Raw genomic sequence first — 21,022 nt, 5'->3', positions numbered from 1 at the left:
TATATTATGTAAAATTGGAGTGTAAAATAAATATACAAAATTAAGTGTTTTCTATATTTTTGCTTAAGTCATGTGGGTAGAAATCTGTTTTAGTAGTATTAAGACTAAAGGCTTTTTTTTTTTATTAAAGCAATTAGATCATGTTACACAGGTTTTTGAAAATATAATATATATAATATAGTTGCCTTTTTCAACACAAAGTTGTCCTACCCTGAGAAATCACTGGCAGTCCATGGTGGCCGTTTAATGAGTTACTAAGCAAAATATGACGCCTTTGCTTTTTCTGTTCCAAACATAAAGCACTGTTATCTTATTTTTGATCATAAAGCTCAAAAGAGTACAGTGAGTAAAGTAAATGTTGTACAAACCACTGTTTTGTTTTTTTCTTCTCAGTAAATACTTTTCTAAAAGTACGGTTGACATGAAGTTCTCACCAGGTGCTGGTAACTAGAGATCCAGTCCACACATGCAAAGAAATCAAATCAGAGATGGCCATGTTACAGCTAACCAGCCATGAGCAGGTCGTCCACGCAGGACTTCACGCAGAGGAGTGAAAGGAAAGGAATGATCGGTAAAGTTGTCCAAGAACAATGAACCTTTTACGCAGTTCTATAGAAAGACCTAAACCATTGTTTCAAAGAAAACAAACAACGGCAGACTCCATATTCGAAGGTCAAAATGGGCTGACTGCATTTCACCGCATAAACATGTCACCCCAGCAGTGAAGTCTGGAGGTGGGCGCATCATGGTGTGGGGCATATAATTAATGGAAGGCTGAATGTAGGGAGGCGGTTTAGCTAAAACTCTGCCATCTACCGGGTTGGTAAAGATGAACCTGAGGTGGACAACAAACAGCCGAGGAAACAAGGGTCCAGAAAAAGAAAATCAGGATCGAAACAGCCCAAAATCTATGGCATGTGTGGAGGAGTGGGCCAAAAGGTGACCAGTTTCTCCATACAGGAGGGTGTTTTGAAGCCGTCGTCATCGCTAACAAAGGCTTTTAAATGTCAGCACACGTGCAAAGTCCCTGCCTCCTGTCATCCGGCGTTATTAGAAGTATTTTCTGGGACAGCTAGGGTCTGATTTCTTTGCCTGCATGGACCTGCATGCTGTTGCCTACATCTGGTGAGACTTCAATGCCCATTGCATCTAAGAATATGTCTATTTGGTACATGTGATATGTCTGATACTTATTTAAATTCTTGTATTTCTGTTGGTTTGTTACGCTGCATTTACTTCTCATGTTGCGCTGAGGTTCAAAACAGCCTTATCTTGACACAGGACAAGAACAATCTTTGGTCTGGTATTATCTTGTTCTATTAGTTGTGGATACATAGTCATTACAGGATTAGATTGAATGCAAAGCTTCTATGCAGTGACTATTCACACAGCCAAAACAATCTAAATCAACGACAGCAGACGTTTCGGGCAGCTTTTTTTTTTTTTTTTTGCTTCGAGAGATGTTCCAGCATCAAACACGTCTGCTGGTCCTCAGGGCGAGTCTCTTTTTGTCCACACTGTCCAGTTAAAACGAGCTGCTCCTCATTCTGGGGTCTTCCTGTGCGATTTTCCTACGGGGTCGGTGAGGATGACCAGTCCCCAGGCGGCCAGACCTGGCGGAGAGTCACAGCGGAGCACATTTACAACTTCAGAGCAACAGAAGGTAGACCGACATGTCGGGGGTGGCGCGGAGACTTACAGGCAGCGAAGGTGATCTGCGCCACCGTCCCCATGGAGGTAGGACCCCCCTGCCGCATCACCCTGCGGGCTGCGTTGAACACATAAGCTCCAGACAGGACCAGACCCCCTCCGGAGACCATTCTGCAGCCCCAGCAGTTCTTTAACGCCTGGACGGACTTTGACGAGGAGGAGGCGGCGGCGGACTCGGGAGCTGCTGACATTGTGCGTGTGGAGCAGCGTGGGTGCTAATGCTAGCAGCTAAAGCACCGCCGGAACCATGAAGCGGGTTCGAGACCAAACTGGTGTGACTGAAGAGAGTCCGCTTAAATAAAACGGATTGAGTATAAACCTGTTTTCCAAAAAAATTGCAGTAATCCTTCTTAAACGGATGAAAACATCCCGAAGGTCGACCTAACCAAGCGTTTCCGGGGTGATAAGGTCAAATTCTATTTTGCTTCCGTTCCGAATTTGTTTCTTTCAAAATAAAAGTATAATTTGTCAACCCTTATCACAAAAACAAATTGTCTTACAAAATGTTACGTACAACACGACATTTGTCTTTTAATAACTTTTTAATCCTCTTTATTTCCTTGCTAAATAGGACCACATTTATCCGGTGATGTGTACTCTGACATTGGTGCACGCAAATGCGTTTAGTGAAAGGTTGTACGCAGCAAAGTGTTTTCAAAGAACGAGCGACCCAAATCCCGTTCTTATGGCTGAGAATATAGAGTAGATTTCCTTTTTTTTTTTTTTTTTTTTTTTTAAATCAAGCCCAAAAGAATTAGCTAGATGGATGTCTTTATTTTATCAAGGGAAACAAGCATAAGTCTAAGTTTTGGAACTACAATGAGTTTTACACATCACTGTCCAACAAAAGTTTTTACTACTTTATTTCTTTAAAGCTGCAGTAGGGGAGTTTTGAGAAAACCGTGAATATACTGTAATGATCTATGTTTTTCATGTTTGTCATGATTTGTTTTAGATGAACCCGGACACAGCACGCACACACAGAGCTGTCTTTAAGAGTTTATTGCAAAGGGTGGATAGTGGATGACTAGAACCAGAGTCAGTTACCAGACGGAGAAGTAGGATGCAGGAGCTGGCTGAAAGGAACAGAGCAAGGAGAAATCCAGAGGAGCTGGGCTGCTGCAGAACCAGGACGGAACCAGCGGACAACGGAGACGAAGGAGCAGAATCAGCAGCGCAGCAAACAGGTACTTAAACAGACGAGGACTGGAACTGACAGGATTGATGGTAATGATGGCTTAGGACAGGAGCGAACAGACTTGACAGGCATGGTGTTGGTTTGACTGAAGACGAGCTGGCGACCAGGAACAGACTAAGGTGAGTTGATGTAGGGAGCCTGGCAGGTGACGTGAATCCTGACTAATTAGTGTCCAACAGGTGTAACTAGTTGCTGAAGGAGCAGAGGGTGAGCTGAGAGACAGGAGGAGGAACCAAAAACAAACAGAGAAAAAGCCAGACAAAGACCAAACCATGACAATGTTAAGTTGAGGTTGTTCTATTTATAACCCTAAGTGCCTACAGTTAAATTTCAAGTGTCTTTAAATCTAGTAACACTGATGTTGACACTTTCATAAAGGCTGAATTTGTAGAGGACAGGACCAATAGTTTTGAAATGATTCTAACACCCAAACCATGGATTTCTAGTTCCTCTGGTCTTTTGCTTGATTCTCCTGGCCTGTCCGTTTAGTTAGGTAGTCAGCCAAATCTTTGTAGGTCTTCAGTTGTGCTAGATGCTTTTCATGTTCAGATGTTGGGTTGAGCAGTTATCAGTGAAACAGAACAGAATATAAATATTCTTTATTGACCCACCGTGGGGTAATTCAGGTGTAACAGTCAAAAACTGAAATGCAAGTGGAAGCATGCAGATTCACACAAAAGAAAAAAAAAAAAATCAGAAAAGCAGACTGTGCAGTATAAGAAAGAAATACTGTACCCTACAGATATTAAAACTAGCAGACTGAAAAAAATATATAAATGTTTCACTGAGTTGGGTGATTTGGCAAATTATGCAAAACATGCATGCATATTTATTGAATAGAAACACCAACACATTTTTGGAATGTAAATGCATATCCAAGCTTAGCTGCAGGAATCTATGAGGGCAATGGGTGTAGGATAACATAACCAGTGCATCAGGGGCAGGCATAGTGACAAAGACCCTTGTATAGCTGTCTATGTACAGTACAGTGGTGTCATCAATGATTAACCCAAGTGATTAATCAAAAAATAACTAATAATCCAGATTGATACCAGCCTGATATCTACTTTGCTCATTTCTACAGCTGACGACTTATTATCCAGGTGGTACATTCGTCCATACAGGCAGGCAGTGATCAGTCCGCCCCTCATGTTTGAGTGCTTCATGGCCACCCTCCCACATGCAGCTTTCTCTAGTTTTGGCTGCTCCAGCACCATGCGGTTCACCAAAACTGAAGGGTACACATATTTTGTCTGAAAAGTCGCCTCCAACAGGAAGTCCATCTTGGACTCCGCCTCCTCCACTTTCTGTCCACAGGAGCTGGACTCCAGCCCTGCGCAGCGGACTACTGCACACACCTGTAAGAGGAGAGGAACATGCAGTTGCACTTCAGAGAAGCTCATTTAGTCTAGTCATTAAACTCAAAAAGGGGAACTCGTGTTTTATGGGTTAATGACACAGTGATATATTTCTGGTGTTTAGTTTTGTTAACATTGATGATCATGGCTAACAGGGAAAGAAAACCCAAAACTGGTTCAGACAGGTTCAGGGGGGAGGTCGTGGCCTAGTGGTTACAGCAGCGCACTTGCACTCAGAGGGATGCAAGTACCCGGTTCGATCCCCAGTGCCTGCACTCTGGGTCCCTGAGCAAGACCCTTAACCCCAAATTGCTCCCTGGGCGCCGCACATGGCAGCCCACTGCTCCCCCAGGGTGATGGGTTAAAAGCAGAGAACAAATTTCGTTGTAATGTATGTTTCAATGACAATAAAGATGATATTACTATTTCTATTACTATGTTTAATAACACCCTCCACTAGGGGGTTTAAGCCATAGAAGGTCCTTGGCTGGTGTGTCCTACGTCACAGGTTGTTGCATTTAGATAAAAAGTTGAGTGGAAAAAATTGTTGAAAAAGGTGCAAAAATCAATAAGGATAAATGTAGCTTTGAGAGGATTGTGTGAGAATTGTCTCACTTCCTGTGTTAAGCCACTTGTGAACCAGAGCCAACATACCTGGGATAAGGAGAAGAAGGACTGGTCTGTTGCTACATGTTACGAAGTCTTCAGCTCAGATTAAAGTAAATTTGACATTTCATTTGAAAATTACTGTCCAAGAAGTACAGAATCCAACCTGGTGTTGGTCCACGGTTCTTTATCAAGTCAAAAGTCGCTTCTTGGTTCCCTCTGATGACGATCTTAAGAGAGATGTTGATGTAATTTTCCAGCTATATCCTCACTGCCAACTGTACCAGTACCCTGTTTCAGCAATGACTTTGTGACCTTGGTGTTACTGGGCTGATTGGTTGCAAATTGACCTGATCTGAACCCCACAGAGGATCTATGGAGTCTTGTCAAGAGGAACACGGGAGACAACAGAGCTAATGATACAGACATGCTGAGGGCCGCGATTAAAGAAATCTGGGCTTTCTTAACGCCTCAGCAGAACCACAGGCTGTTGGCCTGCATGCCATGCTGAATTAATTAATTAATCAATATAAAAGGAGACCCAAAAAATTACTTTTCAGGAAGCCAACATTTTTGCATTAAAAATTGATTTCATATTCTTCATATGTGATATTCAAATTTTCTGGAAACCGAATTTGCATTTTCATTAGCTGTAAGATTAATTAGAATTATTAATTTCAAACACTGGAAATGTATCACCAGGAGTATAATGAATTTATATAAGATTGCAGTCATATTCTAATTTAATGAGATGCATCTTTCCTACCTGCAAGGCATAACTTCTATAGCCGAAGTGCGTTCCTGCAAATGCTCCCAGAGCATACAGTTCCTTCCTTTGGTCATGTGCTGTCCACTTGTACTGGAGGTGGCAGCATAACGCACCGTCACACACTGTGACATTGTCCTCTGTCTTGTTTATGAGGACAAATTTAAATGGGTCACGCCTCATATTTGCAGTGAAGGTGGGGTAAGAGGAGGGAGCAGGTGAAGGAGAACCAGGACAGCTGTCTTTGTAGTAGTGACCAGACTCTGAAGGCACGGATGATGTGGATTCAGCCTCATCATTCACCCCCATCGGCTCTAAGACTGGAACTCTGGCCACGAGCAGCCTGCCCTCCTCTGGGTCTTCCTTCACGGCGTGGTGGAAGGTAGCAGAGAACGGGGTGAAGATGCCGCTTCCTGTCATGCGCAGCTGGTCAAAACGAAGGTTGGCAGATAGCACAGTAACGTTTGCCCCCAGACTGAAGGCCCGGTGAAACTGGATAGAGTCCAGTAAGGGGAGCGCGTTCATCCAAGCTGTGGGGAAAATAAACTGGCGCACACCCTGGAAAAGAAGCAAAGCAAGTTGGCTGTATTGGACACATCTGTACATGAATGTGGGTAAAGTTTCCTACCCTTTCCACCAGGACTACTGCAGGATCGTGGAACAGGATGTCAAAGCAGATGATGAGGCCAAACTTCCCAGCAAAAGGTGTATCAAATGTAATGACTTCCAGCTTTGGAGGTGTATCGTAGGCGGCCTCCTTGTAGAGGTTCTGTTTATGGTAGCGTGCCACCAGCAGGCCATCAGAACTGTGACAGGGAATACCAACAGGTTTGCATTAGCTACCAAAATATGTTTGGGCACTTATTGTATTGAAGGTGTGGTCAGCACCTGAAAGCCACATTGGTGTTGAACTGCCAGTGTCCATCGGGGGGACACGAGGACGGGGCTGTCTTCAGGGGACAGGGCTGCCGATCAGCCATGTTTGCCACCAGGTAGAGGTTGTGGCTACGGGCCATGCAGCTCAGTCGCTGGAGAACCTAGAAGAAACTCACAAACTTGATACAAACACACCTTTCATGCAAGTAAGATTGTTGGTGTGTCCATGTCAGAGCAGCTTTAACCACAGAAGTTTATCTCAAAAGATCCCGACAACTAGATGTCCATGTCTTAACCTCAGTGTTGTTGTGTCGGTGCGGCTCGGTGCAAGGGTTCCAGCTCTCCTCCTGAGGGTCAGGAACGGTCTCCATGTATGCGGAAATGGATGATCGGTTGAAGTTAAAACCCAGAATACCAACTTCTGGAAACACAATTATCTGGGCACCCTGAGAGAGCAGAGGAAGAAAAGACTGATCAACTGAAATTTATAATGGACAATTAATCCTTTAAATAAGTAGAACCATTAAAGTTAAATATGAATCACCATAGTTTGCTTTATTTCACCCAAAATATTAGTGGAATTCAGCTTGATACAAATTTGTTATTGCACTACCATTTTAATCGCACTACAGCAACAAACCATTTTTATTGGGATATTTTACATAGAAAATTTACATAAAAAAACTGCATAACTGTTATCAAATGATCTCAGGATTTGTTATGATGAACCCGAAGACAACCACACACAGAGCTACGTCTTGAGAGTTTTATTGAAGGTTGATGGATTGTGGAGGATGAGAATCAGAGTCTTTTACCGGGATGGAGCAGGTGGAAGGTAAAGGCAGGAGCAGGCAGAAGCTGGAGGACCGAGGGTGAGCCCTGGGGTGGAACACAAGGCTGCTGGTGAGCTTCGGAACGGGACCTAAGCAGAGCTTGGCAGAAGAGTCTCGGGACGGGACTTGAGTAGAGCTTGGAGCGAGACCCAAGCGGGGCAGCGTCTTGGAACGGGATCCAAATGGAGCTGCTAGGGAGGAGTGCAGTCAGGGGAAGATTGATGGGAGACAAAAGTCTTTCAGTGCAGGGTGACCAGAGAAGAGAGTCTTTCTACCAAGGAAGACAAGACGAACCGGCGGAGATGAGCTGACTCAGGTGAGTCTATATAGTAGTCTTGGCAGGTGGATTGAGTCTTCCCTAATTAATGACGGCAGGTGGCAGGAATAAGCAGTGAGTGGAGATGAGGCTGTATGGAAACAGGAAGGTGCCAGGAAATGTCTAGGGTGCAGCAGGCAAAACTGCACCCTGACAAATGAAAGTATACTTTTCTTTCTACTTCATAATTGTTTACCAGTTTGGATAGGTCTTTCACATAAAATTTACTGGTAGCTCCTGTGGGAGAGGATTTAACCTTAAAAAAACAGACGGACGAGACCAGACACCACAACTTCTCTTCAGTGACCAGCAGGGGGATTCGTTTATTCTGGACTTACAATCATCTTCATTTCACAGCAGTCCCAACAATCCCAACAATATGGGGTAACTTTCAGCCTTTATAGGGATACAGTATGACGTAGATGGGAACATGACATCTTACTGTGTACAGGCGCTGCTCTGGACCAAAAGCCCTCCCTCCCTAGTTGGAGGGGTGTGTGTGTGAAATGGTGTGTGTGTGCTCTTCCATTTCTAGGAAGTCTTATAAATAGACCTTTAGAAAAACACAGAAACAGAGTAAGAGCCAAGAGTAGTTTAACTAAAGTTCCTTTGGCCTTACTTTACCTTGTTGTGATTCAGTGAAACATTCTAGAACTAATCATTCTTTGGGCCGTGATTTCAGTTATTAAGACAAACAGGATTCAACCTTGACAATATTAAAAGATCAAGCTGTTCTCTTCAGTTCCATATTGATAAATTCTTCCATACTCCATAGTCAGAAACGTGGCACTAGAGACACCTGGGACCATAGCGAAATGCCTGCCATGGGCCAGAATGGGCAGCATCAAATCCTACTTGAAACTGCTGGGTAAGGATAAGTGTAAATACAGTAAGATTGTTATTCACGCTGGCGGTAATGACACCCGGTTACTCCAATCTGAGGTCACCAAAGTTAGTGTTGCTTAGGTGTGTAAGTTTGCAAAAACAATGTCGGACATTTCCTCTGGTCCCCTGCCTGATCTGACCAGTGATGACATGTTTAGCCGCATGTCATCATTAAACCACTGGTTGTCTAGGTGGTGTCCTGAAAAAGTCGTGGGCTACAACAACTGGCAAATCATCTGGGGAAAACCTGGTCTGATCCGGTGAGACGACATCCATCCCACTTTGGATGGTGCAGCTCTTCTTTCTAGGAATCTGGTCAGATTGATTAGTTCTCCAAAATGCTGACAACCCAGGATCCAGACCAGGAAGCAGAGCCATAGTTTAACACACCTCTCTGCAGCTTCTGTACTGTTACCCACCCATTAACCTATTGAGACAGTGTCTTTCCCACAGCAAAAATTAAATATATTAAAAACTGATCTAAATGAGCAAAAAATAAATAAAAATAAAAATAAATACGACTCAACTTGAACCAAAAAAAAATGTGGTTTATTAACTGTAAGGCCTCTCCTTCCAAAGACTTTGTTACTTAATGGGTTTATTTATAATAATCAGATTGATTTATTTTGTCTCACAAAACCTGGCTGCGAGAGGACTACATTAGTATGAATGAGTCAACTCCCTCTAATTATTTAAAGTTCCACATTCCCAGAACTCCTGATTTATCAATTAGTCCCAGGCCAATTAATAACTACAATTATTTTGAGCATTTAACCCATAGTTTCCCTCATCCAAACTGCAAAGAAATAAAATCTCTTCTGTTTGTTGTTTGCGTCATCCACCAGGCCCTTATACTCCTAGAAAACCGCCTGTTTGTTAAGGCCAAGAAGTGTGAGTTTCACAAAGCTTCAGTTACTATCCTCGGTCTCATATTAGAAGGCGGGCAGTTCAGATCCAACCCCGAAAAGATCAGGGCAGTTCTAGAGTGGCCTGTACCCGAGTCTAGGAAGCAGCTCCAACGTTTTTTCGGCTTCGCTAACTTTTACAGGCGTTTTATTAGGGGATAAAGCCAGATTGCCGCTACCCTACATGCTCTCACATCCCATAAGTGCCGTTTCACCTGGAGCCCCGAAGCCAGTGCCGCCATTCAGGAGTTAAAGACTGGATTCTCTCAAGCCCCCATTCTAATTCATCCCAACCCCAGTAAACAGATAGACGCCTCTGACACTGAGGTAGGGGCAGTACTCTCCCAACGCCCCGACTCTGATCAGAAGCTACACCCCTGCGCCTTTTTTTTTCGTCGGTTGTCTCCAGCCGGACGTAATTATGATGTTGGTGATAGGGATCTCCTAGCCATTAAGTTAGCTCTCGAGGAGTGGCAAAATTGGTTAGAGGGGTCTGGGCAGCCCATCGTCATATGGACAGACCATAAGAACTTGACTTACCTACAGTTCACCAGACGCCTCAACCCCCGACAAACTCGGTCCCTTTCCTCCCCTTCTTTTTCCGTTTTAACCTGTCCATCACCTATCGTCCCGGCTCCAAGAACCAGAAACCTGATGCCCTGTCCTGCCTTTACGCGCCACAAAATTCGGATAAGGAGCCCGCTTCCATCCTGCCGCCCACCTGCACCTTCAGAGCCTTACATTGGAAACTGGAAGAGCTCATCGCTCAAGCGCTTCAAGACAAGCCTGATCCTGGAACCGGACCGCCTCACCTAACCTTTGTTCACCGCTCTGCTCAATCCCATGTACTCCAGTAGTGTCACGCTTCGAAGTTTTCCGCCCATCCAGGCATCTCCAGAACACTTTCTCAAGTGTCCTGTCATTTCTGGTGGCCCTCCTGGACTAAGGATGTCCATGAATATGTTCGTGCCTGTCCTGTATGTGCCCAAAACAAGGTGTCAAATCAACCCCCCGCTGGCCTTCTACATCCCCTTCCCTTTCCTAAGCACCCTTGGTCCCACATCACTTTGGACTTTGTCACTGGTCTCCCTTCTTCTCAAGGCATGACCACCATTTTAACTGTTGTGGATCGTTTTTCCAAGTCATGTCACCTCATTGCCCTCAGGAAACTACCTAACGCTTTTCAGACCGCCCAACTCCTCATCAAACATGTTTTCAAACTCCACGGAATCCCCTCTGACATCCTCTCTGACCGGGGTCCCCAGTTTGTCTCCCAAGTCTGGAAGCACTTCTGTTCTGCTCTCGGTGCCCGTTACACCCTCACCTCTGGATACCACCCACAGACTAACGGACAAACTGAACGCATGAAGCAGCAACTCAAGGCCACACTCCGATGCCTCACCTCTTCGTCACCCACCGATTGGAGCAAATATCTGCTTTGGGTTGAATACGCCCTGAACTCGCACATCACCACTTCTACTGGTCACTCTCCGTTCTACATCTCCCTTGGTTATCAACCATCGCTTCTCCCCTCTGATGAGCTCCAGATCCTGGTCGCCTCGGTCCACCAATACATCCTCCGTTGCCGTCAAACCTGGGATTCCACCATCACTGCCCTCCAACAAACCGCAGAGCAGAACAGAAGGTTCGCTGACCAACAAAGGACCAGCTCCACAATACCATCCCGGTCAGAATGTCTGGCTCTCCTCCAAAGATCTCCTCACCAACCCATCAGCAAAGAAGTTAGCCCCCCGTTTCACTGTACCCTACAAAACTGAGAAGGTCATCAGTCCCTCCGCTGTTCGTCTTCGTAGATGACCCATCTACACCTAAATTTGCTGTGAGCGTCATTTTTCAAGTGAGTTTCTTGCATAAAGACGACATCAGTCTTGAGTGATTTTATGTGAGATAGTACCTTGCCTGTTTTAACCAGCTCATCGACACCTTTAATATTTCTATATACAAAAAGTCTAATCTACATTATTTTGCATCGGTGCTCCATTTGTGACAACATATTTCTAGTACTTTCTGTATTTGCACAGGCAGGGTGTCGGTCCCACCCCCCTCCCTCTCTGCCCAACACACATAAAACCCCATCAAAACAAAACCATACTGAACACAAAAAACAGTGCATCCAAGAAATATTCAAGCAGCAGCAAAATGGCCCCGAGGATGCTGAGGCAAGCCTAAAACTATTAAAATACTACAACTTCCACACTCTAAACGTAGATCCGTAGTTATAACCTGTTTAAACTAAAGTGCACTTTAACTGGTGGGAGAAATAGATTTTTTCTCTCCCAAGTATTAGAAAGAATAGACAAAATAAGGAATTAATTACAAAACCTCAACCAGATACAAGCTGAAAGTATAATCAAAAGTATCTGCATATCCAAAGTTCAACGGCACTCACTTGCTTCAGGCATGTCTCTGTATTGATCCAAAGCAATTCTGGCAATTCTGCTTTGAATGTTAGTGTTCATCTTCAAAGTACCTGAGCCTGGGCTGAGTAGCCTGCACAGGTGCTTGTATCCATTTCCGGACGCGCAGGAAGCAATAAAAACACCGGCATCTAGTCCCCAATCTTTACCTATTTAGGTCCAAATTTCATTTAGAGCCGCATTCTTTAAAGCACAACGTTGGGAAATTGGTGAGAAAATGACGCTCTACACATCTAGAGGAATCCTACCTAATCTGGAAAAACAGTTTTATATAAAAAGACCTTTCTGCAGAGTTAGAGCAGCATATTCTTCATCATTAACAGAGGGCAATAAAAAATAATCATAGGTTTCTCTTTAGTACAGTTGACTTTACGGGATTCTTTATAAATAAAATTGACGACATTTAGAATGCAGACGACCCTGTGGCTCTACGCTTCTCCAGGAATGAATGCTGCTTGTCAGGACTTTGATGCAATCAACTGGGTTCCCTTATATAGGATTTTTTTGACCAATCTGTATATTCTGACCCAATCTATATAATCTGATTGAAGTTGACTTTGTAAAGTGCATGGCATGCTTCATGAATTGGCGCTGTATAAAGAAAATTGAATTGAATTTTATTAAAACAAATGATTGGCATCCTCCCAAACATAATTACCTCATCCTCAGTAAGTGAGGCAGCATTGAAGGTGTCTTTAGAATCTGTGTCTGGACTTTTTAGACACAGAAGCGCTTTCTGAGTTATCTAAACTTTTAGCTTTATCTAAACCTTCCACTTCAATGTTAGACCCAACCCCAACCCAGTTTTATAAGGAGGTATTCCCTTTGATTAATGGCCCTATTTTAGACATATGTACCACAGGCTTTTAAAGTACCTGTAGTATTAAACCTTTACTTAAGAAATGTTTTGATCAAGATGACTTAAGGGAAAAGCACTGTGGTTTGAATCTTATCTGACAGATTCTTGTTTGTTCATGTTAATAATACATTTTCTTCAAACTCTAGGGTAACTTGTTGAGTACCACAGGGTTAATTCCTTTGGCCAATTCTCTTTGCTATATATATATATATATATATATATATATATATATATATATATATATATATATATATATATATATATATATATATATATATATATATGCTTCCAATTGGTAAAAAATAATCAGACAGCATGGGATTAATTTCCACTGTTATGCTGATGACTCTGAGCTATATGTATCCAGAAATCCTGACAAATCTAATCAATTACTTAAACTACGGGCATGTCTTGATGACATAAAAACCTGGATGCATTTAAATTCTGACTAGGCATAAATTGTAATTTTTGGACCAGGGTCCTTAAAAATAAACTTCTTAATCAATAACTTAATCTGAGTTACATTAAATTGGCCACTGATAATTAAGTAAAAAAAAACAACCTTGGTGTTATTTTTGACCAGAACATGTCTTTTAAATCCCATACTAAACAGGTTTCCTGTTAGCTGTGACATCATCCAGGGAAGACAGATCACCCGCTATTACCATATAATGTAGAACACATTACTGGATCGAGGTGTGCTTCTGTGCTTTTTTGTCTCTCTTGTTGTGTCTCTGCTCTGTCTTCTCCAACCCCCAGTCGGTCGAGGCATACTGAGCCTGGTTCTGCTGGAGGTTTTTCCTTCCCGTTAAAAGGGGAGTTTTCCTCCTCCATCACTTCATGCTTGCTCAGTATGAGGGATTGCTGCAAAGCCATGGACAATGCAGACGACTCCCCCTGTGGCTCTAAACTCCTTCATGAGGAGTGAATGCTGCTTGTCAAGACTTGATGCAATCTACTGGGTTTCCTTAGATAGGAAACTTTTTGACCAATCTGTCTGTATGATTTGATTGAATTTGACTTTGTAAAATGCCTTGAGATAACATGTGCTATTTAAATAAAATTCAATAGAATTGAAATTAATTTCATAAAATTCCAATAAAATATATGGATGTTTGTAATTGTAATGTGACAGTATGTGGAAAAGTTCAGGGGGTATGAATACTTTTGCAAGCCACGGTATATTAGGGGTAATATTCACCAGGTTTATCACTATACAATATATGGATTTATTTGTATTACAATGCGATGTTTGCCGATATGAAAAAGTGTCTTACAATTTCCGATGATATGCAATCCCATCTGCCCACCTAACACTATTACTTACACTCATATCAACTCAAACAAACCAAAATATGATTTGACCATTATTTCTAACCTTTTGTTATGTACAGGGATGCAGCACATGTTTGTGATGAAAATGGCTGGGTCCATAGCAACCACCACAGCAACCACAACAGCAACCTAACATTCTTACATCTGTCTGTAGATTATGAAAATAATATGTATACTTCTCACTACAAATGTCATTAAAATGCATGGTCACAGAGTTGTTGTTTTTTTTAAAGTTGACTTTTCAACATAAAGCATGGGGAATAGCAGCCATGTCCTTCTTTCGCTGGGGGAAACGGGAACTGGTTGCAAGCCAATGTAAATGAATAGGCCAAATAAAACATAGAACTGAAAGGTATTGAGGAGCCAAATTGTGACAGTACTATGTTTCCCCCTGTGGACCAACGTGGATATTACATGTTTTCAGTGAGACTGGGTTGTTTATTATTTATTTGTTTAAGTTGTGAGATCCAGATATTTGTCCAGGTGGATTATTTCTTCATTAAAAAATATCCAAGACAATCTTGCAATGTTTGTATAATTTTAAATTTATACAAACATTATTTGTAATATTTTCTTTTATTTGTTTTAATTCATAGTAATCAATGTTTTTATGGTTTATTATTTCTCATAGATTTATTTAAAGGTATATAGCCACGTAACATGCTTATAAAAAGACCAAACACCGTTTGATCATGATAAAATAAGGTTATATACACCATGCCTCCATCTTGATAGTGTTTTGATAGTCCATTTTGAGCTGAAAGATAATTCACTCTTGGGCGCGATTGACAAATATACACAGACGTGGCAACGTCTAGTTGCAGTATCTTGGAACTATCATTATGCCAGTTTGCTTAATCAATAAAACAGTATTAAACAATGCCGGACCAAGCCCGACCCTCTGCAATGCCTCGCAAAAAAGCGGCAGCTCGTTGTGATCAAAGACCAACTGTTATTAATAACATAAACCAATTTACAAAAACTTTAACAGCCTCATTTCAGAACATTTACTCATGTCAATCAACTCTGCGGTAACATCTGAGCCTTGGCAGGTTTAGCGTCTGCATCATTGAACACCAACGTTCATACTGTGTTGTCAGCGACTTTCCAGTCTTTTCCCTCTTGAGATCATATTTTTTTGCTTTTTTTTCACTGGATCACTTTCTTAATTGTTTCACTGGGAGTTGCAAATGGGGCTAAAGCTACCCCCAAGAGGCGTTTCCCTCTTCCATGTGAAGTTAAACCGAGTAGAGAGGAGCCAAGCTGGGTAGGCTAAATTGAGTAGGGTCGGTGCGGTGGGAATATGTGTCTCTGCTTCAACACACCTGACTTAAATACTAAATATTCGAGTTTTAGCCCACGTATTTAGAACCTAAGCTAGCTTTAGACTTCTCAATAATTTTATCCTGTCAGGTCTTCACTATGCTGTTTGTCTATTGTTGTTGTTTAAATAAAACCTTCACTGAAAAGTTGTACCCAAACCAAGATTGAATTACTCACTCTTTGATTTCTCAAGGCAATTGGTTGCACTGGATTTTATTTAGGGAATTGGAGAAATGGGAACTTGATTCAAATGAATGACAAACTTTTCAGATATTTATTTGCAACTAAAATGGAAAAGTAACTTTAGAACACAGATCACAGTCTTGTCTCCCCTTTGCTTCAGTCACAAGTTCTGTTACATGTTACACCCCACACTTCCACCAGATCTAATGTTGGATGATCAGGTTCACTTGGTGCGTTCCTTTTGCCTCGGAGGTCGGAACTCACGAGTCACAGATTACATCATCTCCCTTTGTGTACTTGTTTCCCTCCATCAGACAGTAAGATAAACTTGGACACTCACAATGTTGTTAAAACAGTAACAATAACGGTTTTCTAGGGAGTAGTTTTTTTTTTTTAAATAAACAGAGCTGAAACAAGTATAATTTTACAATTTACAAACCAAAAACCTCACTTTTGGAGTTTTGTTCTGCCAAAGCGGGTGGATCTAACCCAAAGAACTCTCTGCTGAATCAGTGCAGCGCGAATATCCAATATCTAACAAATAAAAATAATTTCACAACGGTCAAAGGTCCTCGCTGAGGCAAAAAAACGTCTAAATAAAGCCCTAAGTTTTAACTACATAAGGCCTTTTGAACAGATCATAGTTTCTTCTCACCTCTCTGTCACACCCCCACCCCACTCATACTTTTCAAAGCCAAAAGATACTGTCCCTTATTTATTAGTTCAGCATGATCTGTGATCCAGATATTTAGCCCAGTGGGTTGTTTTATCCTTTGTATTGCCACTCAAAAGCCTGGGCAGTTTACAAACCTATCGATTTCATACCCTTAAATTTGTCACAAAAAAGTTGTTTTAAGATGATTTTAGGCAAGAAAGTACACTTCCAAACTTCATCTGTGGAGTCAGTTCATCAGGATTATGAGCCAATTGTAGTCCTGCTGGGAACTGTTGGGAGCAGTAGAGACCTGCTGAAAAGTTGGTCTCTCCTGTGAGGCTGCAGTGGAAAAACCTTTGTTGCTGCAGCGTTTAGTCGGCCAGACTGTGAGTTCCCACTTCCCACAGATTGAATCTGTTTGTCGCGGCTGACAAGTCACTATATAAAACGTTTACTAAGTTAGTAGGGAGTATCTGTATATTACGGATATAAAATGTGAAGATCTTGGCTGATGTTTTCGCCATTTTGAGTTAATTATAAACTGTTTTTCCACATTTCGGTAATTAGACTGATATTTTAGTATTACTGATCAAACAGAGCCCTTTTATTTTCCCTGACTGACTTTTCATGTAAACCAAAGTTGATGGACTGTAAACTATTTTACTACATGAACCATAGGGGGAAAGTTTTGTCTGAGTACACCGGCTGATAAAACCACCCTGTCTGTTTTTTGTGCGCGTGCACACGCAGGGCAAACTGCTTTCCTCCTTCCGTGGCAGAGAAAGCGGAGGAGACCTGCTCAGTGTGTATAACCTGTAAAATAATTTATCTGTGATCAAAAGTCCGCAATACTGTACTTACAAAATGATCCTCACCTATGGGGTAAGATAACTGACAATATAAACGTATGCGTAGGTTACTGGATTTGTAAATGTAAGTCAATAAACATGTTTCTGGTTATCAATTCATAAATACATGTGACAAGCTGATGTTTCCAAGTTTAGAAGTTAGGAATACAAGTTACAACTTTGGAAAAATACAAGTACAGATCACAAATTTACGAGTAAGAATCTACAATCCCCAATTAAGCTCATACACACCCTGCCACATGTACATGTGGCAGTAATGACTTGTTACAACAGATATTTCATCTGTGAGAATGCAAGTGTCGTTTTCTGTCTTCTTTCTCTTCCTGTTTAATGGCGGTCGATGCCAACTGCTAAGGAATGTAAATTAGCTTCAGGGGTTGCAGATCTGTACTTGTAAATATGTGATTTGTACTCGTAAATTTCTGATTTGTACTTGTATGTTTGCTAAGTTGTAACTTGTAACTTGTATTCGTAACTTCTAATTTTGTATTCTCACAGATGAAACATCAGATTTCACGTATGTATGAGTTGACAACCAGGACAAATGGAATGCACTAACATCTTTGTAAATTTATTATGGATACGACTTTTCTGCCTTTGTCTATTTGACCACTGTCTTGTTGCCGCCAAACATCATTTGGATGTTTTACATACATTGTCCATAGCAAATGGAAACACAACTAACCTAAAAGTCCCAGATATTGGTTTATCTCAGGAAACCAAAGTCAGGGGCCATAAATCCTGGGGCTTGTAAGGGAAAAGGGGCTATACAACAACACAAACATTATTTGTGTTATTGTGTATTTGATATTTTTCTTCATTATTTAAAATGACTTGTGTTTTTACTCTACAGTTTCTCATATTTTTTTAGAGGGTTAATGTCACATATAATCCTTAATAACAGCAGGGTGCAGAACATTGATGCTTTGAGGTGGAGCTATAACCACCCCCAGGACGCGTTCACCAACCCTCGGGCCTTACTGGGTCCTTGGGAAACCAACAGCAGGACAGTGGAGCAGAGACGGGTGGGGCAGGTAGGGTGCGGTCGAGACAACAACGGAAAAGGGGAATGATGATTTGGACATACAGGACTTTATAGACTACACTTTAAAATACAAAAGCATCATACAGGGAATCGTGACTATTGTGGGAAGCCTGAAACAATACAGCTTGTATAGTTAAATTTAGTTTTTTTTTTGTTATATTGTTAAAAAACTTCATATTACAAACACAATCATCTTCCTTACCTAATATGTATTTAAATATAATCAACCTTTAGAAATTCCAATAGAAAATAAGGACACAAATTCATTCTTATAGTCTGTGGACTTCTTGCTGCCAATTGTATTGCTTTGGCCACATTTTAGTGACGGGTATACAGGACTTAATTATAAAAAACAAAAGCATCATACAGGGGAATTGTGACCACTGTGCTGAGACTGAAATAGAAGAGCATGTTGTATACAAAAGCCTAGTTGTGCTTTAGATTTTGATTTGTTTTTATTTTGTTAATAAATTGCGACTTACATACACAAATGCTATCTCCATCACCTAACATGAACTTTAATATATTTTTTAACGTTTAGAAATCCTAATTGCAAATGATTGTTTAAAGGAACAAATGCTCATAGTCTGCCTTCTAGCTGCTTAATTGTATTGCTCCCTTAATTGTGGACCTGCTCCTGGGCTCCCAGTGCGCCTTACCTGCTGTGCAGCTCTGGCAGCCTGCTGCTCGTAGACGTCCAGGTTCTTCTGCATGTGGATCAGGGCTTCGCGGCGGGACACCGGGACAGGGTCCGGGTTCAGGACGACTCTGTGCTCGTACACGGCAGCCACGTACGAGTCCACAGCAGACACCGTCTCCCCGAGACAGAAGACGAGCAGAAGGAAAAGCAACATCTTCCCCTGTGTGAGACATGAATGTGGGTCAGAAGTCCAAGGAATCTGTGAATATCTTTCTAACTTTACCTAAGTGGTTGTAGCTCACTGTCTACCTTTCTGTGGTTGCACAGAGGTGTCTGTTTTGTAGAATAAATTATCCGCCGATGAGTTATTAATCCGGAAAAGCCGAATCTGTGAGTATCTTTCTAACTTTACCTAAGTTTCAAGGTTGAGGCATAGGTGAGTCAACACGTTGAGTTTTTTTTAAACTTAAATAAAATCCGCTTTTGTGGGCTAAGATGGTTACATTTTGTGCAATATGTTTTATTTCTTTATATTTATTTTTAAATAACTAGCTCCAAATTTTGGAAATAGTTAGGTAAAAATAGTTTACTGTTCACTAAATGGTTTATTACTGCTTACTCTTCTGTGATTTGCTCTTGTGCAGCCACCCGTGATGAATGAAAGGAATACTTACAATGTGCGGACAAAGTCTGAAGAACGGTGAACTTTACTTTTCTCTTTGAGCAGATATCAAACAATCCTCCAATATTTGTTTGTGACTCTACATCAAATGGTCACAAACTGTATGAAACCACGTAGTCACACCCACATTCTTTCTGTCTCGGTCACACACATTCAGATAACGCCAAGAACAACCACTAATCGGCACCTTTAGTAGTGGCTGCTTTAAGCTTTCAAGTTAAAGCCACTATATTGTTAAAGTATAGTTTCTAATGGTTCGTTGCCCCTTGCTTTGTTTTTGAGTGAGGCGTTTCTGTTTCATATGATCTTGTGCATCCACCCGTTATGAATAGAAGGAATACTTACAATAATCCCCATAAAGTCTTGAGAAACGGTGAATCTTTCTCTTTGAGCAGATATCAAACAATCCTCCAATCTTTGTTTTGCATTCTACATAAGCTGTCAAAAACAAAATGAAACCAAACCACACTGTCACGACTCACATTCAATTTCTTCCCGTTTCTCACACGACCCCGACCGTACAGATGATATCCAAGTAGATCCACCAGAGGGCGCCTTTACACAAAACCTGCTTTGAAGAGGAACTAGATCCCAAAGCAACTTTTTTTTAAGATAAACTATATAAATTGGGCCTTAAGGGTATTGTATTTATGTGACTGTGCACATCTTGACATTTTTTATTGTACAATGATGATTTGAGGCTTTGTTTACAGCAATGTGCATTCAGATATTCTGAGATGGTAGTGTGCAAGTAGGCAGTAACATTAAGGTGATTGTAACGTAGTTTGGGCTAGTAACAGTGGGGAATATATATATATATATATATATATATATATATATATATATATATATATATATATATATATATATATATATAAATACATGTGTGTGTGTGTGTGTGTCGCGACGGCAACCCTCGAACACGCTGGTGGACACCAGCAGTGAGGGAGGCCGTCATGCTGAAGAAGGAGTCCTATCGGGCTTTATTGGCCTGTGGGACTCCAGAAGCAGCTGATATGTACCGGCAGTCAAAGAGGCAAAAACTCAGGCGTGGGAAGAGTTTGGAGAGGCCATGGAGAAAGACTTTCGTACGGCTTCGAAGCGATTCTGGTCCACTATCCGGCGTCTCAGGAGGGGAAAGCAGTGCAGTACCAACACTGTTTATAGTGGAGGTGGGGTGCTGCTGACCTTGACTCGGGATGAAAACAGCAAGCTTCTCTTTAAACTCCAGGGAAAATATTATACATTATTCTTTCTTCCTAAAAGTTGAAAACTACTTCAGCTGTGAAAATCATATTTCTATTTTTTACAGACAAACTGTAAGAGCCATAAAGTTCTTCTTATAACATTGTTTATTCTGGATGATGATTGTATACCTAATGTACATCTTAAATGTTTCATTAAAGCTAAAGTAGGGAGCTTAGAGAAAACCGTAGACAGAATATTTGAACAAGGATACCTTACATGTCCCATGCCCCTTGCTCTTAGCTGTGCTGCAGCCATCCCTCCACAGCTGCTTCAATATTTACCTGTATTTGTT

The 21,022-nt window shown here is 41.5% G+C and overlaps 2 protein-coding genes across 2 annotated transcripts; both read right to left on the bottom strand.

Moving 5' to 3' along the window:
• Positions 1-1,294: 1,294 nt before the first annotated feature.
• Positions 1,295-2,133, bottom strand: dmac1 (distal membrane arm assembly complex 1). The gene is made up of 2 exons (XM_012860102.3): positions 1,700-2,133; positions 1,295-1,613 (listed from the first exon to the last, which is right to left on the bottom strand). Exons 1-2 carry the CDS (start codon positions 1,899-1,901, stop codon positions 1,543-1,545), a joined length of 273 nt encoding a protein of 90 aa, XP_012715556.1. The 5' UTR covers positions 1,902-2,133; the 3' UTR covers positions 1,295-1,542.
• A 1,357-nt stretch (positions 2,134-3,490) lies between these two features.
• Positions 3,491-19,050, bottom strand: LOC118565197 (biotinidase-like). Its single transcript, XM_036145039.1, has 6 exons — positions 18,820-19,050; positions 6,811-6,960; positions 6,527-6,675; positions 6,267-6,444; positions 5,639-6,196; positions 3,491-4,266 (listed from the first exon to the last, which is right to left on the bottom strand). The coding sequence occupies exons 1-6, from the start codon at positions 19,012-19,014 to the stop codon at positions 3,913-3,915; spliced, it is 1,584 nt and encodes a 527-aa protein (XP_036000932.1). The 5' UTR covers positions 19,015-19,050; the 3' UTR covers positions 3,491-3,912.
• Between the last annotated feature and the right edge of the window lie 1,972 nt (positions 19,051-21,022).

Source organism: Fundulus heteroclitus, chromosome 13, assembly GCF_011125445.2.
Source record: "Fundulus heteroclitus isolate FHET01 chromosome 13, MU-UCD_Fhet_4.1, whole genome shotgun sequence".
NCBI lineage: Eukaryota > Metazoa > Chordata > Actinopteri > Cyprinodontiformes > Fundulidae > Fundulus > Fundulus heteroclitus.
The sequence above is the reverse complement of the archived record's forward strand: the minus strand, read 5'-3'. Positions and strand labels throughout refer to the sequence as shown.

What these genes read in the sequence shown, in the direction of transcription:
- dmac1 (XM_012860102.3), bottom strand. Translation starts at nt 1,901, where the DNA reads ATGTCAGCAGCTCCCGAGTCCGCCGCCGCCTCCTCCTCGTCAAAGTCC. An exon ending in GCAGATCACCTTCGCTGCCT is followed by an intron (nt 1,614 to 1,699) that starts GTAAGTCTCCGC and finishes ACTCTCCGCCAG; the next exon opens with GTCTGGCCGCCTGGGGACTG.
- LOC118565197 (XM_036145039.1), bottom strand. Translation starts at nt 19,014, where the DNA reads ATGTTGCTTTTCCTTCTGCTCGTCTTCTGTCTCGGGGAGACGGTGTCT. An exon ending in AACACCAATGTGGCTTTCAG is followed by an intron (nt 6,445 to 6,526) that starts GTGCTGACCACA and finishes TCCCTGTCACAG; the next exon opens with TTCTGATGGCCTGCTGGTGG. An exon ending in CAGTAGTCCTGGTGGAAAGG is followed by an intron (nt 6,197 to 6,266) that starts GTAGGAAACTTT and finishes CTTCTTTTCCAG; the next exon opens with GGTGTGCGCCAGTTTATTTT.